Source organism: Panulirus ornatus, chromosome 16, assembly GCF_036320965.1.
Source record: "Panulirus ornatus isolate Po-2019 chromosome 16, ASM3632096v1, whole genome shotgun sequence".
Taxonomy (NCBI): Eukaryota; Metazoa; Arthropoda; class Malacostraca; order Decapoda; family Palinuridae; genus Panulirus; species Panulirus ornatus.
The window spans coordinates 40,296,419-40,312,487 of record NC_092239.1 but is presented as its reverse complement, the minus strand read 5'-3'; the positions used below and the strand labels follow the sequence as shown (position 1 = coordinate 40,312,487).

At 40.6% G+C, this 16,069-nt stretch overlaps 1 protein-coding gene across 1 annotated transcript in view; it reads right to left on the bottom strand.

Moving 5' to 3' along the window:
• Vps13D (vacuolar protein sorting 13D) overlaps positions 1-16,069 on the bottom strand; it is a 772,012-nt gene that overhangs the window by 228,945 nt on the left and 526,998 nt on the right. Inside the window, exon 56 of the mRNA XM_071670877.1 lies at positions 11,308-11,516. Within this exon, the coding sequence (XP_071526978.1) occupies positions 11,308-11,516 (209 nt within the window). The remainder of the gene's footprint in view (positions 1-11,307; positions 11,517-16,069) is intronic.

Here is a 16,069-nt window from a genome sequence, read left to right as displayed (position 1 = left end):
AAAAACTTGTGGTGAGTTGCAACTTCTATATTCTTCTGTATTTAGGTGGTAGTACATAAAGATATGGAGGATCTTCAACCTAATCAAGGCCAACAAAAGAATCTCTATTATCAAAGCAGGTAAGAACATTACATGGAACAATGTAAGCAAAAACACTGTGAGTGAGAATAATGAAACTTGTTATTGTTGAGCCAACAGTGACATTAGGATACTGTTGTTTTCATGAATCTCCTATGTGTAGATGTAAACCTTTACAATACTGTCTTTCTGGGGCTGTATGATATTTGTAGTGAGCCTCTTATATTTAGGAAACTGGAATTAACTCTTTCTGTGTGAGATACATCCTTTCAGGAGTTTGTCTGTTCCATGTTGGAAATGATTCTTATCATTCTGAACTTGGTGCTTTTAAAAGCAAGCCAGTGGGTTTGCTATGATGACCATAACTAACGAGACCTAATTGGCCAAAGACACATTTTCCACATGAAGGAAAATGACCTTCATAATTTGTTAACCACACTGACCACATCTAGGGTTCTGTCACTCAAGTGCTACACTTCATATACATTTCATGATTTAAAAATTATAAAGTTGTGGTAAATTGCTAAATCACATTAGGTCACAGAGTGTGCAGTAATAAAACTGGTTCTTTAGTCTCCTAACTACGATGCCATCTGGTTCTAAACTTCTCCACTCTCTGTAATTCTGCTTTTGTTTCTTATATTTCCCCCTATAAAGGATTCTACCTTTTCATCCCTGTGTGTCATAAAAGGTCACTTAAGGGGGCGGTGTGGAAATCCCCCAACTCCTTGCATTTCAATTATTAAAAGATGGAAGAAAAGGAGCCAAGTGGGTAGTGCTCATCCTTCCTGAAGGCACAGGCTAGGATGTCTGAGTGTATGTGGATACAAACAAGATGAAAAAAAAGGAGAGATACATAGTATGTTTAAGGAAAGAGAAAGAATGGTTTGCACTTGTCTTCAGAGTAAAATCAGGGGTTGGTGGAAGGGTGTGAAAAAGTGTTAGGAAGTGAGGCCCACTCTGATGTGGGTTAAAATGAGAGAGGTGTGCAAGGAATGGGTGATAATTAGTGCATATACACCTGGCCATGAAAAGAAAGACCATGAGAGGCTCATGTTTTAGGAGCAAATGAGTGAGTGTGTTAGCAGTTTTGATGCAAGAGATCTGGTATTTGTGAAAAGCAATTTAAATGCAAAGGTGATTTATGTGGCAGTTGAGGGTATAATTGGGGGTTATGTGTGTATATATATGTATATGATGAGATGTATAGGTATGTATATGTGGGTGTGTGGACGTGTATGTATATACATGTGTATGTGGGTGGGTTGGGCCAGTCTTTCGTCTGTTGCCTTGCGCTACCTCGCTAATGCAGGAGACAGTGACAAACTATAATAAATAAATAAATAATATATATATATACAAGAGTTTTGGAAAGAGGGGCAAGTATGAAGTCTGTTGGGGATGAGAGAGCTTGGGAAGTGAGTCAGTTGTTGTTTGCTGATGATACAGCGCTGGTGGCTGATTCATGTGAGAAACTGCAGAAGCTGGTGACTGAGTTTGGTAAAGTGTGTGAAAGAAGAAAGTTGAGAGTAAATGTGAATAAGAGCAAGGTTATTAGGTACAGTAGGGTTGAGGGTCAAGTCAATTGGGAGGTAAGTTTGAATGGAGAAAAACTGGAGGAAGTAAAGTGTTTTAGATATCTGGGAGTGGATCTGGCAGCGGATGGAACCATGGAAACGGAAGTGAATCATAGGGTGGGGGAGGGGGCGAAAATCCTGGGAGCATTGAAGAATGTGTGGAAGTTGAGAACATTATCTCCGAAAGCAAAAATGGCTATGTTTGAAGGAATAGTGGTTCCAACAATGTTGTATGGTTGCGAGGAGTGGGCTATAGATAGAGTTGTGCGCAGGAGGGTGGATGTGCTGGAAATGAGATGTTTGAGGACAATGTGTGGTGTGAGGTGGTTTGATCGAGTAAGTAATGTAAGGGTAAGAGAGATGTGTGGAAATAAAAAGAGCATGGTTGAGAGAGCAGAAGAGGGTGTTTTGAAATGGTTTGGGCACATGGAGAGAATGAGTGAGGAAAGATTGACCAAGAGGATATATGTGTCGGAGGTGGAGGGAACGAGGAGAAGTGGGAGACCATATTGGAGGTGGAAAGATGGAGTGAAAAAGATTTTGTGTGATCGGGGCCTGAACATGCAGGAGGGTGAAAGGTGTGCAAGGAATAGAGTGAATTGGATCGATGTGGTATACCGGGGTTGACGTGCTGTCAGTGGATTGAATCTGGGCATGTGAAGCGTCTTGGGTAAACCATGGAAAGTTGTGTGGGGCCTGGATGTGGAAAGGGAGCTGTGGTTTCGGGCATTATTGCGTGACAGCTGGAGACTGAGTGTGAACGAATGAGGCCTTTGTTGTCTTTTTCTAGTGCTACCTCGCACACATGAGGGGGCAGAGGGATGGTATTCCATGTGTGGCGAGTTGGCGATGGGAATGAATAGGGGCAGACAGTGTAAATTGTGTGCATGGGTATATATGTATGTGTCTGTGTGTGTATATATATGTGTACATTGAGATGTATAGGTATGTATATTTCCGTGTTTGGGCGTGTGTGTGTGTACATTGTGTATGGGGGTGGGTTGTGCCATTTCTTTCGTCTGCTTCCTTGCGCTACCTCACAAATGCGGGAGACAGCGACAAAGCAAAATAAATAAATAAATAAAATATATTTAGACGATTTTTGCAGGGAAAAAATGCAATTGAGTGGGAGATGTATAAAAGAAAGAGACAGGAGGTCAAGAGAAAGGTGCAAGAGGTGAAAAAGAGGGCAAATGAGAGTTGGGATGAGAGAGTATCATTAAATTTTAGGGAGAATAAAAAGATGTTCTGGAAGGAGGTAAATAAAGTGCATAAGACACGGGAGCAAATGGGAACTTCAGTGAAGGGCGCTAATGGGGAGGTGATAACAAGTAGTGGTGATGTGAGAAGGAGATGGAGTGAGCATTTTGAAGGTTTGTTGAATGTGTTTGATGATAGAGTGGCAGATATAGGGTGTCTTGGTCGAGGTGGTGTGCAAAGTGAGAGGGTTAGGGAAAATGATTTGGTAAACAGAGAAGAGGTAGTAAAAGCTTTGCGGAAGATGAAAGCCAGCAAGGCAGCAGGTTTGGATGGTATTGCAGTGGAATCCGTTAAAAAAGGGGGTGACTGTATTGTTGACTGGTTGGTAAGGTTATTTAATGGTGAGGTGCCTGAGGATTGGCGGAATGCGTGCATAGTGCCATTGTACAAAGGCAAAGGGGATAGTATTCCTGTTAAATTATATGGGAGGGTATTGATTGAGAGGGTGAAGGCATGTACAGAGCATCAGATTGGGGAAAAGCAGTGTGGTTTCAGAAGTGGTAGAGGATGTGTGGATCAGGTGTTTGCTTTGAAGAATGTATGTGAGAAATACTTAGAAAAGCAAATGGATTTGTATGTAGCATTTATGGATCTGGAGAAGGCATATGATAGAGTTGATAGAGATGCTCTGTGGAAGGTATTAAGAATATATGGTGTGGGAGGCAAGTTGTTAGAAGCAGTGAAAAGTTTTTATGGAGGATGTAAGGCATGTGTAAGAGTAGGAAGAGAGGAAAGTGATTGGTTCTCAGTGAATGTAGGTTTGCGGCAGGGGTGTGTGATGTCTCCATGGTTGTTTACTTTGTTTATGGATGGGGTGGTTAGGGAGGTGAATGCAAGATTTTTGGAAAGAGGGGCAAGTATGAAGTCTGTTGGGGATGAGAGAGCTTGGGAAGTGAGCTTGGAAAGCTGTGTAGGTATGTATATTTGCGTGTGTGGACGTATGTATATACATGTGTATGGGGGTGGGTTGGGCCATTTCTTTCGTCTGTTTCCTTGCGCTACCTCGCAAACGCGGGAGACAGCGAAAAAGCAAAAAAAAAAATATATATATATATATATATATATGACAGCTAGAGACTGAGTGTGAACGAATGGGGCCTTTGTTGTCTTTTCCTAGCGCTACCTCGCACACATGAGGGGGGAGGGGGCTGTTATTCCATGTGTGGCGAGGTGGCGATGGGAATGAATAAATGCAGACTATGAATTATGTACATGTGTATATATGTATATGTCTGTGTGTGTATATATATATATACATTGAGTTGTATAGGTATGTATATTTGCGTGTGTGGACGTGTATGTATATACATGTGTATGTGGGTGGGTTGGGCCATTCTTTCGTCTGTCTCCTTGCACTACCTCGCTAACGCGGGAGACAGCGACAAAGCAAAATAAATAAATAAATATATATATATATATATATATATATATATTTATATTTTTTTTATTATACTTTGTCGCTGTCTCCCGCGTTTGCGAGGTAGCGCAAGGAAACAGACGAAAGAAATGGCCCACCCCCCCCCCCATACACATGTATATACATACGTCCACACACGCAAATATACATACCTACACAGCTTTCCATGGTTTACCCCAGACGCTTCACATGCCTTGATTCAATCCACTGACAGCACGTCAACCCCTGTATACCACATCGCTCCAATTCACTCTATTCCTTGCCCTCCTTTCACCCTCCTGCATGTTCAGGCCCCGATCACACAAAATCCTTTTCACTCCATCTTTCCACCTCCAATTTGGTCTCCCTCTTCTCCTCGTTCCCTCCACCTCCGACACATGTGTCCTCTTGGTCAATCTTTCCTCACTCGTTCTCTCCATGTGCCCAAGCCACTTCAAAGCACCCTCTTCTGCTCTCTCAACCACGCTCTTTTTATTTCCACACATCTCTCTTGCCCTTGCGTTACTCGCTCGATCGGGCCACCTCGCACCATACGTTGTCCTCAAGCATCTTATTTCCAGCACATCCATCCTCCTGCATATATATATATATATATATATATATATATATATATATATATATATATATATATATATATATATATATGTATATATATATATATATATATATATATATCCCTGGGGATAGGGGGAGAAAGAATACTTCCCACGTATTCCCTGCGTGTCGTAGAAGGCGACTAAATGGGGAGGGAGCGGGTGGCTGGAAATCCTCCCCTCTCGTTTTTTTTTTTTTTTTTTTTTTAATTTTCCAAAAGAAGGAACAGAGAAGGGGGCCAGGTGAGGATTTTCCCTCTAAGGCCCAGTCCTCTGTTCTTAGCGCTACCTCGCAAGTGCGGGAAATGGCGAATCGTATGAAAAAAAAAAAAAAATATATATATATATATATATATATATATATATATATATATATATATATATATATATATATATATATATATATATCATATCTTTTTTATACTTGATCGCTGTTTCCTGCGTCAGCGAGGAAATGCCAGGAAACTGACAAAGGAAGACCCTTTCACTCATATGCACACATGTACATACACGCACATACACGGACATATACATACATATACATATAAACTTATACACATATAAATGAATATGCATACACATAAACACTTTTTTTTCCTACATATTTGCCATTTCCTGCATTTGCGAAGTGGCTTTACGAACAGAGGATTAGGCCTTGGGGAACATCCTCATTTGGCCCCATTCTCTGTTTCTTTGTCTGGAAAAGTAAACAATGGGAGGGAAGGATTTCCAGCTTCCTGCTCCCTCCCCTTTTAGTCACCTTCTACGACATGCAGAGAATACATGGGAAGTAATCTTTTTCCCCTATCCCCAGGGATACATACACAGACATGTACATATATACACATGCACATAATCATACTTGCTTACCTACATCCATTCCTGAGGCCACCCCACCCAAAAGGAAACAGCATCACCATCCCTGTGTCAGTAAGGTTGCACCAGGAAGACAGACAGAAAAAGGCCACATTTGGTCACACCCAGTCTCTAGCTGTTATGTGGAATGCATCGAAATCAAAGCTCCCTATCCACATCTAGACCCCACAGACCTTTCCCCAGTTTACCCAGATGTTTCACATGTCCTGATTCAGTCCACTGACAGCACGTCAACCCATACATACCACATCATTCCAATTCACTCTATTTCTTGCATGCCTCTCACCCTCCTGCATGTTCAGGCCCCGATCACTCAAAATCTTTTCCATTCCATCCTTCCACCTCCAACTTGGTCTCCCACTTCTTCTTGTTCCCTCCACTTATGACACACATATCCTCTGTCAAACTTTCCACACTCATTCCCTCTATATGTCCAAACTTTCCAAACTCATTCCCTCTATATGTCCAAACTAATTTAACACACCATCTTCTGCTCTCTCAACCACACTCTTTTAATTACTACACATCTCTCTTACCCTTTCATTAATTGATCAAACCACCTCACACCACATAATATCCTTAAACATTTCATTTCCAACACATCCACCCTCCTCTGTACACATATATCCACTTTGTCAAACTTTTCTCTCATTCTCACCATATGTCCAAACAATTTCAACACATCCTCTTCTGCTCTTTCAACCACACTCTTTTCATTACTCTACATCTCTCTTACCTCTTTTATTACATATTCGATCAAACCACCTCATACCATACACTGTCTTCAAACATTTCATTTCCAACACATCCACCTTCTTCTGTACAACCCTATTCATAACCTGTGCCTCACAACCATATTGTTGGAACTACTATTCCTTCAAACATACCCATTTTTGCTCTCTGAGATAATGCCCTCTCTTTCCACACATTCTACATCACTTCCAGAGCCTTCATACCTTCTCTCACCCTATAACACTTCCGCTCCCACAGTTCCATCTGCTGCCAAGTCCATTCTCAGATATCTAAAACACTTCACTTCCTCAAATTTTTCTCCATTCAGACTTACATCCCAACCAGTACCTCAACCCTGCTGAACCTAATGACCTTGCTCTTATTCACATTCACTCTCAACTTTTTCCTTTCACACACTTTTCCAAACTAAGCACCAGCATCTGCAGTTTCTCACTTGAATTAGCCACCAGTGCTGTATAATAGGCGAACAACAATTGACTCACTTCCCAGATTGCATACTTGCCCCTCTCTCCAAAACTCTTGCATTTACCTCCCTATCCACCACATCCATAAACAAATTAAACAACCATGGAGACATCACACAGTGGGAACCTATCCCTCTCCTCTCTTCCCACTCATACACATGCCATACACCCTTGATACAAACTTCTCACTGCTTCTAGCAGCTTAACTCGCACACCATATATTCTTAATACCATCCACAAAGCATTTCTATCAACCCTATCATATGCCATTTCCAGATCCACCAATGTCACATACAAATCCATCTGTTTTTTTCTAAGTATTTTTCCAAGTATTTCTCACATACATTCTTCACAGTAAACACCTGATCCACACATCCTCTACCACTTCTGAACCCACACTGCTCCTCCCCAATCTGATGCTTTGTACATGCCCTCACCATCTCCATCAATTCCCTCCTATATAATTTTTCAGGTATACTCAACAAAATTATGACTCTGTAGTTGGAACATTCACTTGAATCCTCTCTCCCTTAGTACAATGGCACTGAACATGCATTTCCCCAATCCTCAGGCACTTCACTATGATCCATACAAACACTGAATATCCTTACCAACCAATCATCAACACATTCACCCCCCCTTTCTTCGTAAATTCAACCACAATACAATCCACTTCCACCATCTTGCCTGATTTCACCTTCAACAAGGCTTTCACCACCTCTCCTCACTTCACTAAAGCACCCTCCTTGACTATCTCACTTCGCACATCACCCACAACAAAACACCCTTCATTTGCCACTTTATCATCAAACACATTCAACAATTCTTCAAAATACTCGCTCCAACTCCTCCTCACTCCATCATTATCTATTATCACTTTCCTACTTGCCCCCTTCACTGACGTTCCTTTGTTCTTTTGTTTCTTTGTTCTTTGTTATTTTGTTCTTTGTTCTTTTGTTTCACAAAGTATTTACCCCCTTCCAAAACATCATTTTATTCTCCCTAAAGTTTAATGATACTCTCACCCTAACACCCCTTTGCTCTCTTTTGCAACTTTTGCACCTCCCTCCTGACCTCCTGCTCCTTTCTCTTGTGCATCTCCCAGTCATTTGCACTCTTTCTTTGTAAGTCCTGTCCAAACACCTCTCTTTTCTTTTTTACTAGCAACTTTACTTCTTCATCCCAACACTTACTTCCCTTTCTTATCTGCCCACCTCCTACCATTTTCATGCCACATGCATATCTTGCACATGTCATCACTACTTCCCCAAGTACATCCCATTCCTCACCCAATCCTCTCTCTTCAATTGCTCTCATCCCATCAGCTGCCCAAGTCAACACATTTACATGCAAAAGTCTCTCTTTTACACACCTATCAATAATACGTAATCTAATAATGTCCATTGATCATCTCTCCTACTCACATATAAATACTTGTGTATATCTCTTTTTGTAAACCAGGTATTCCCAATCACCTGTCTTTTTTCAGCACACAAATACATGAGCTCTTTATTGTTTCCTTTCATAACAGTGATTACCCAATGCACACCAATTATACCCTTAACTACCACATCACTCATCTTCACAATCAAATCACCCATCACTAATACCTGGTTTCTTGCACTAAAACTGCTGACACACTCACTCAGCTTCTCCCAAAACACTTGCTTCTCATGATCTTACTTCTCAAGACCAGTTACATAAGCATCAATAATCACCTATCTCTCGCCATCCACTTTCAGTTTTAACCCACATAAATCTAGAATTTACTTCCTTACACTATCACACACTCCCACAACTCCTGCTTCAGGGGCAACGCTACTCCTTCCTCAGCTCTTGTCCTCTCACCAACCTAACTTTACTCCCTAGACTTCTCCAAACCATTCTTCTCCTTTATCCTTGAACTTTGTTTCACTCAGAGCCAGAACATCCAGGTTTCTTTCTTTCTTCTCATCTAGGTTACATCCACACACATTCAGACACCCCAATCTAAGCCTTTGAGGAGGATGAGTACTCCTTGCTTGACTCCTTCTTTCGTTTCATTTTTTAGAAATTGAAATACAAGAAGAGGAGGGTTTCCAGCCCCCTGCTTCTGCCCCCTTTAGTCACTTTCTATGACACACAGGGAATATTGAGGTAGAATTCTTTGTCCCCTACCTCATTTGATACAAATATTTCTTTTCTGAATATGTGGCTTATTTCTTTTCTTTCATACTATTCGCCATCTCCCGCATTAGCGAGGTTGCGTTAAGAACAGAGGACTGGACCTTTGAGGGAATATCCTCACCTGGCCCCCTTCTCTGTCCCTTCTTTTGGAAAATTAAAAAAAAAATGTGGCTTATTTACCATGATTAATTTTAGAAAAAACATCATACCTTTTTACTTTTGAAGGTTTCATGTTCATGTCTGCTGTCAATACCTCTAGGACAGAAGTAAATAGTATCAGCAGAGATATTGTTTGGTTCAGTGAGAAGAGGCCCTGTTCAACCAGGTCTACACAGGTTATCACATATACACTTTCCATTTTAGCTTTCATATTTTTTCACTTTGTATTTCTTTTATGCATTCTCTCTATATCATGATTTGAGCACATTTACGTCCTTTCATATGAAATCCCTTTCATCATCAACAAAGAAAAAAAAAAAACGGTCAAAACATGGCATCACAACTGACTGGTGGCAATATCACGAGATTTTCGTATGTTCTGATTTCTTTTAAAGTTTTCCACTGTTTTCTTCACTTCCATCAGACACTTTAATTCACAATCAGAACACTAGATTCTAGTTTAATTGAGATGTCTAGGTATCAAGGTGCCAAAGAAAACTTGAAGAATATGTGGATGAATTACAGCACATTCATCTCCTTCTGGGGCCTATCTTCCCCTACTTTGCCTTACATTAAGTTTGGCATCAATGTTGTATTTTTGTCACTGTCATCATTAAAACAAGGTCATCTTTCTTCTCTTGCTAGATTTAATTTTTTACCCATGCACAATGAGCAGTATATGCTAATTCTTTAATGGCTATATGTACTTAATACAAATCTCACCCATGAAGCCATAATACAATTCAGTATATGCAATAATTTTTAGTCTAAAATTCTGCATGAGCTTTTATCTCAATAATCACACACAGTATTCATAAGTGACCTTTAAGATCACTTACAGTTCATTCATAAATACATCCATAACTGTCTGGATACATTTCTTAATGTGTCATACTTCAGCAATAACAGGAGTATCACCCAGAGGTTTCTGAAAATCAGATTTTCAGATCATTAAAACCAAGTTATATCAATAACTGATAAACATAATTCTTAAACAGTTGGCTCTAAATACATCAAAGTATAACAAATTCACATCCAGACCAGTTAGTTATCTACATAATAGGCAAAAAGCAAAGCAGAGTACATAGTTAATACAAAATATTAAGGTCTACAAGAACTCAAGAAAAAGATCTAAATGCAAAGCTTGTTTTCGTGTTCATATTCAATGATCTTTCAAAAAGTGTCACTGGGCTCTGCCTGAATGAGGTTACATCAACAGTGAGAAGTCACGTATAGAAAAGCTGCATCACTGAGAGTACAGTCTTGCCAAAGAACTGTTATTGGGAATAGCATGGCCTTGGGCTGTAGGAGCCTCTGGAAAGAGGTCCTGGGTAACACAAGGACTCTTTCTTAAAATGAGTTTCTGGGTTGATTTTAATTAATACACAGAAATCTTTAAAAATTCAAATTTTCATGTATATGCTGATTAACAGATTATGGTACCATTTCTTTAGACACTTAATGGTTAAAATTCAATTATTCAAAAACACTGAAATGTATGAACCTCTTATTTCAAAATAAGATTTCCAAAAATACAAGAAAAATTTCCCACTGAAATAATAATTTTCTCAGATTCAGCATTGTGGTAACCAGATGTTTCAAAACTTTGCCAAAAATGTGTATAAGTGAAGTGTGCTAACCCAGGAGTGCAAAGCAAAACATCAGGCAAGCATTCCAAGATATTTCATAAATACTTACATGTGTAATGGCAAACTTCTTCCAAGGGTGAAAAAATCAATTGTTAGTTAAGAAGGTTTTGTGGAAGAAGCATAAACACAGTCATATCTCTTGTAAAAGAAGTAGAAAGCATAAGCAATTGGAGATAGTGGACAATATTCAAGCAATCTGACCTAAAAGAATTTTACGGTGAATCAAGTGCATAATGTGTACGAAAGCTGCATAATCAGTTCTCATATTATCCAAACAAGTGAAATTAAAATAAGTAACAAAGCATAACAACTTACTTTTGGAATGTTCCAGTAAAGGCAATATATATGAAATTTTCATACGTCAGTCCTGCCCCCTGACCAAGCACATCCATATTATAAGTAGCAGATGTCCCACCAGGAGCAACACAAGTCAGGTGTGGTTGTAAGGTGACTTCATCCCAGGCATATGCTACACATGATCTAGGTTTAACTATTGTTCTTAAACGTTCCTCTTGTGTACCTGTCTATAAAATTTGAGTTCACTTAGCTAAGCATTCTTATATAGCGTCAGAAAGGAGGAGAAGAAGGAAGTTTCTGTGATTGTCATACAGAATCATGAGAGAGAGAGAGAGAGAGAGAGAGAGAGAGAGAGAGATCTGGGAACACTAAAATAGAGGGTTAGAGGGGAAACAAGTGAAGCTGTAAAAAGAATAATATGCACTGTTAAAGATATAACAATTAGGGATATTCATGTTCCAGAATATGCAAGGATTAAAAACTATCATATTTTTATTTATTTACTATACTTTGTCGCTGTCTCACATGTTAGCAAGGTAGCACAAGGAAACAGACGAAAGAACAGCCCAACCCAACCACATACACATGTATATACATACACGTCCACACACACACATATACATACCTATACATCCCTGGGGAGAGGGAAGAAAAAATACTTCCCATGTATTCCCAGCGTATCATACAAGGCGACTAAAAGGGAAGGGAGCGGCGGGCTAGAAATCCTCCCCTCTCGTTTATAATTTTCCAAAAAAAGGAACAGAGAAGGGGGCCAAGTGAGGATATTCCCTCAAAGGCTCAATCCTCTATTCTTAACGCTACCTCACTAATGCAGGAAATAGCGAATAGTAGTATGAACATCTTAATTTTCCAAAAGAAGGAACAGAGAAGGGGGCCAGGTGAGGATATTCCCTTAGAGGCCCAGTCCTCTGTTCTTACCACTACCTTGCTAACGTGGGAAATGGCGAATAGTTTGAAAGAAAAGAAAGAAATATATATATATATATCATTTTGCTTTGCTTTGTCGCTGTCTCCCGCATTTGCGAGGTAGCACAAGGAAACAGACGAAAGAAATGGCCCAACCCACCCCCATACACATGTATATACATACACATCCACACACGCAAATATACATACTTATACATCTCAATGTACATATATATATACTGACACAGCTATATACATATATACACATGTACATAATTCATACTGTCTGCCTTTATCTATTCCCATCGCCACCTCGCCACACATGGAATAACATCCCCCTCCCCCCTCATGTGTGCGAGGTAGCGCTAGGAAAAGACAACAAAAGCCACATTCGTTCACACTCAGTCTCTAACTGTCATGTGATAATGCACAGAAACCACAGCTCCCTTTCCACATCCAGGCCCCACAGAACTTTCCATGGTTTACCCCAGACGCTTCACATGCCCTGATTCAATCCATTGATAGCACGTCGACCCCAGTATACCACATTGATCCAATTCACTCTATTCCTTGCCCGCCTTTCACCCTCCTGCATGTTCAGGCCCCAATCACACAAAATCTTTTTCACTCCATCTTTCCACCTCCAATTTGGTCTCCCACTTCTCCTCGTTCCCTCCACCTCCGACACATATATCCTCTTGGTCAATCTTTCCTCACTCATTCTCTCCATGTGCCCAAACCATTTCAAAACACCCTCTTCTGCTCTCTCAACCACGCTCTTTTTATTTCCCCACATCTCTCTTACCCTTACGTTACTTACTCGATCAAACCACCTCACACTACACATTGTCCTCAAACATCTCATTTCCAGCACATCCACCCTCCTGCGCACAATTCTATCCATAGCCCACGCCTCGCAACCATACAACATTGTTGGAACCACTATTCCTTCAAACATACCCATTTTTGCTTTCCGAGATAATGTTCTCGACTTCCACACATTCTTCAAGGCTCCCAGGATTTTCGCCCCCTCCCCCACCCTATGATCCACTTCCGCTTCCATGGTTCCATCTGCTGCCAGATCCACTCCCAGATATCTAAAACACTTTACTTCCTCCAGTTTTTCTCCATTCAAACTTACCTCCCAATTGACTTGACCCTCAACCCTACTGTACCTAATAACCTTGCTCTTATTCACATTTACTCTTCACTTTCTTCTTTCACACACTTTACCATATATACAGACATATATGGTGTGGGAGGCAAGTTGTTAGAAGCAGTGAAAAGTTTCTATCGAGGATGTAAGGCATGTGTATGTGTAGGAAGAGAGGAAAGTGATTGGTTCTCAGTGAATGTAGGTTTGCGGCAGGGGTGTGTGATGTCTCCATGGTTGTTTAATTTGTTTATGGATGGGGTTGTTAGGGAGGTGAATGCAAGAGTTTTGGAAAGAGGGGCAAGTATGCAGTCTGTTGTGGATGAGAAAGCTTGGGAAGTGAGTCAGTTGCTGTTCGCTGATGATACAGCACTGGTGGCTGATTCATGTGAGAAACTGCAGAAGCTGGTGACTGAGTTTGGTAAAGTGTGTGAAAGAAGAAAGTTGAGAGTAAATGTGAATAAGAGCAAGGTTATTAGGTACAGTAGGGTTGAGGGTCAAGTCAATTGTGAGGCAAGTTTGAATGGAGAAAAACTGGAGGAAGTAAAGTGTTTTAGATATCTGGGAGTATACCCGGTATACCACATCGTATCAATTCACTCTATTCCTTGCACGCCTTTCACCCTCCTGCATGTTTAGGCCCCGATCACTCAAAATCTTTTTCACTCCATCTTTCCACCTCCAATTTGGTCTCCCACTTCTCCTCATTCCCACCACCTCTGACACATATATCCTCTTTGTCAATCTTTCCTCACTCATTCTCTCCATGTGACCAAACCATTTCAAAACACCCTCTTCTGCTCTCTCAGCCACACTCATTTTTTTACCACACATCTCTCTTACCCTATTATTACATACTCGATCAAACCACCTCACACCACATAATGTCCTCAAACATCTCATTTCCAATACATCCACCCTCCTCCGCACAACTCTATCTATAGCCCACGCCTCGCAACCATATAACATTGTTGGAACCACTATTCCTTCAAATATACCCATTTTTGCTTTCCAAGACAATGTTCTCGACTTCCACACATTTTTCAATGCTCCCAGAACTTTCGGCCCCTCCCCCACTCTGTGATTCACTTCCATGGTTCCATCCGCTGCCAGATCCACTTCCAGATATCTAAAACGCTTCACTTCCTCCAGTTTTTTTCTATTCAAACTTACCTCCCAGTTGACTTGTCCCTCAACCCTACTGTACCTAATAACCTTGCTCTTATTCACATTTTCTCTCAGCTTTCTTCTTTCACACACTTTACCAAACTCAGTCACCAGCTTCTTCAGTTTCTCACCTGAGTCAGCCACCAGAGCTGCATCATCAGCGAACAACAACTGACTCACTTCCCAAGCTCTCTCATTCACAACAGACTACATACTTGCCCCTCTTTCCAAAACTCTTGCATTCACCTCCCTAACAACCCCATCCATAAACAAATTAAACAACCATGTAGACATCACACACCCCTGCCACAAACCAACATTCAATGAGAACCAATCACTTTTCTCTCTTCCTACACGTACACATGTCTTACATCCTCGATAAAAACTTTTCACTGCTTCTAACAACTTGCCTCCCACACCATATATTCTTAATACCTTCCAAAGAACATCTCTATCAACTCTATCATATGCCTTCTCCAGGTCCATAAATGCTACATGCAAATCCACTTACTTTTCTAAGTATTTCTCACATACATTCTTCAAAGCAAACACTTGATCCACACATCCTCTACCACTTCTGAAACCACACTGCTCTTCCCCAGTCTGATGATCTGTACATGCCTTCACCCTCTCATTCAATACCCTCCCATATAATTTACCAGGAATACTCAACAAACTTATACCTCTGTAATTTGAGCACTCACTTTTATCCCCTTTGCCTTTGTACAATGGCACTATGCAAGCATTCCTCCAATCCTCAGGCACCTCACCATAAGTCATACATACATTAAATAACCTTACCAACCGATCAACAATACCGTCACCCCTTTTTTAATAAATTCCACTGCAATACCATCCAAACCCGCTGCCTTGCCAGCTTTCATCTTCCGCAAAGCTTTTACTACCTCTTCTCTGTTTACCAAATCATTCTCCCTAACACCTCTCACTTTGCACACCACCTCGACCAAAACACCCTATATCTGCCACTCTATCAGCAAACACATTCAACAAACCTTCAAAATACTCACTCCATCTCCTCACATCACCACTACTTGTTATCACCTCCCCATTTGCCCTCTTCACTGATGTTCCCATTTGTTCCCTTGTCTTACGCACTTTATTTACCTCCTTCCAAAACATCTTTTTTTTTTCTCCCTAAAATTTAATGATAACTCTCTCACCCCAACTCTCATTTGCCCTCTTTTTCACCTCTTGCACCTTTCTCTTGACCTCCTGCCTCTTTCTTTTATACATCTCCTAGTCATTTGCATTATAACCCTGCAAAAATCATCCAAATACCTCTCTCTTCTCTTTCACTAATACTCTTACTTCTTAATCCCACCACACACTACCCTTTCTAATCTGCCCACCTCCCACACTTCTCATGCCACAAGTATCTTTTGCACAAGCCATCACTGTTTCCCTAAATACATCCCATTCCTCCCCCACTCCCCTTATGTCTTTTGTTCTCACCTTTTTCCATATTTCATCTATCCATTAAACTTAATCGCTGTCTCCCGCATCAGCAAGGTA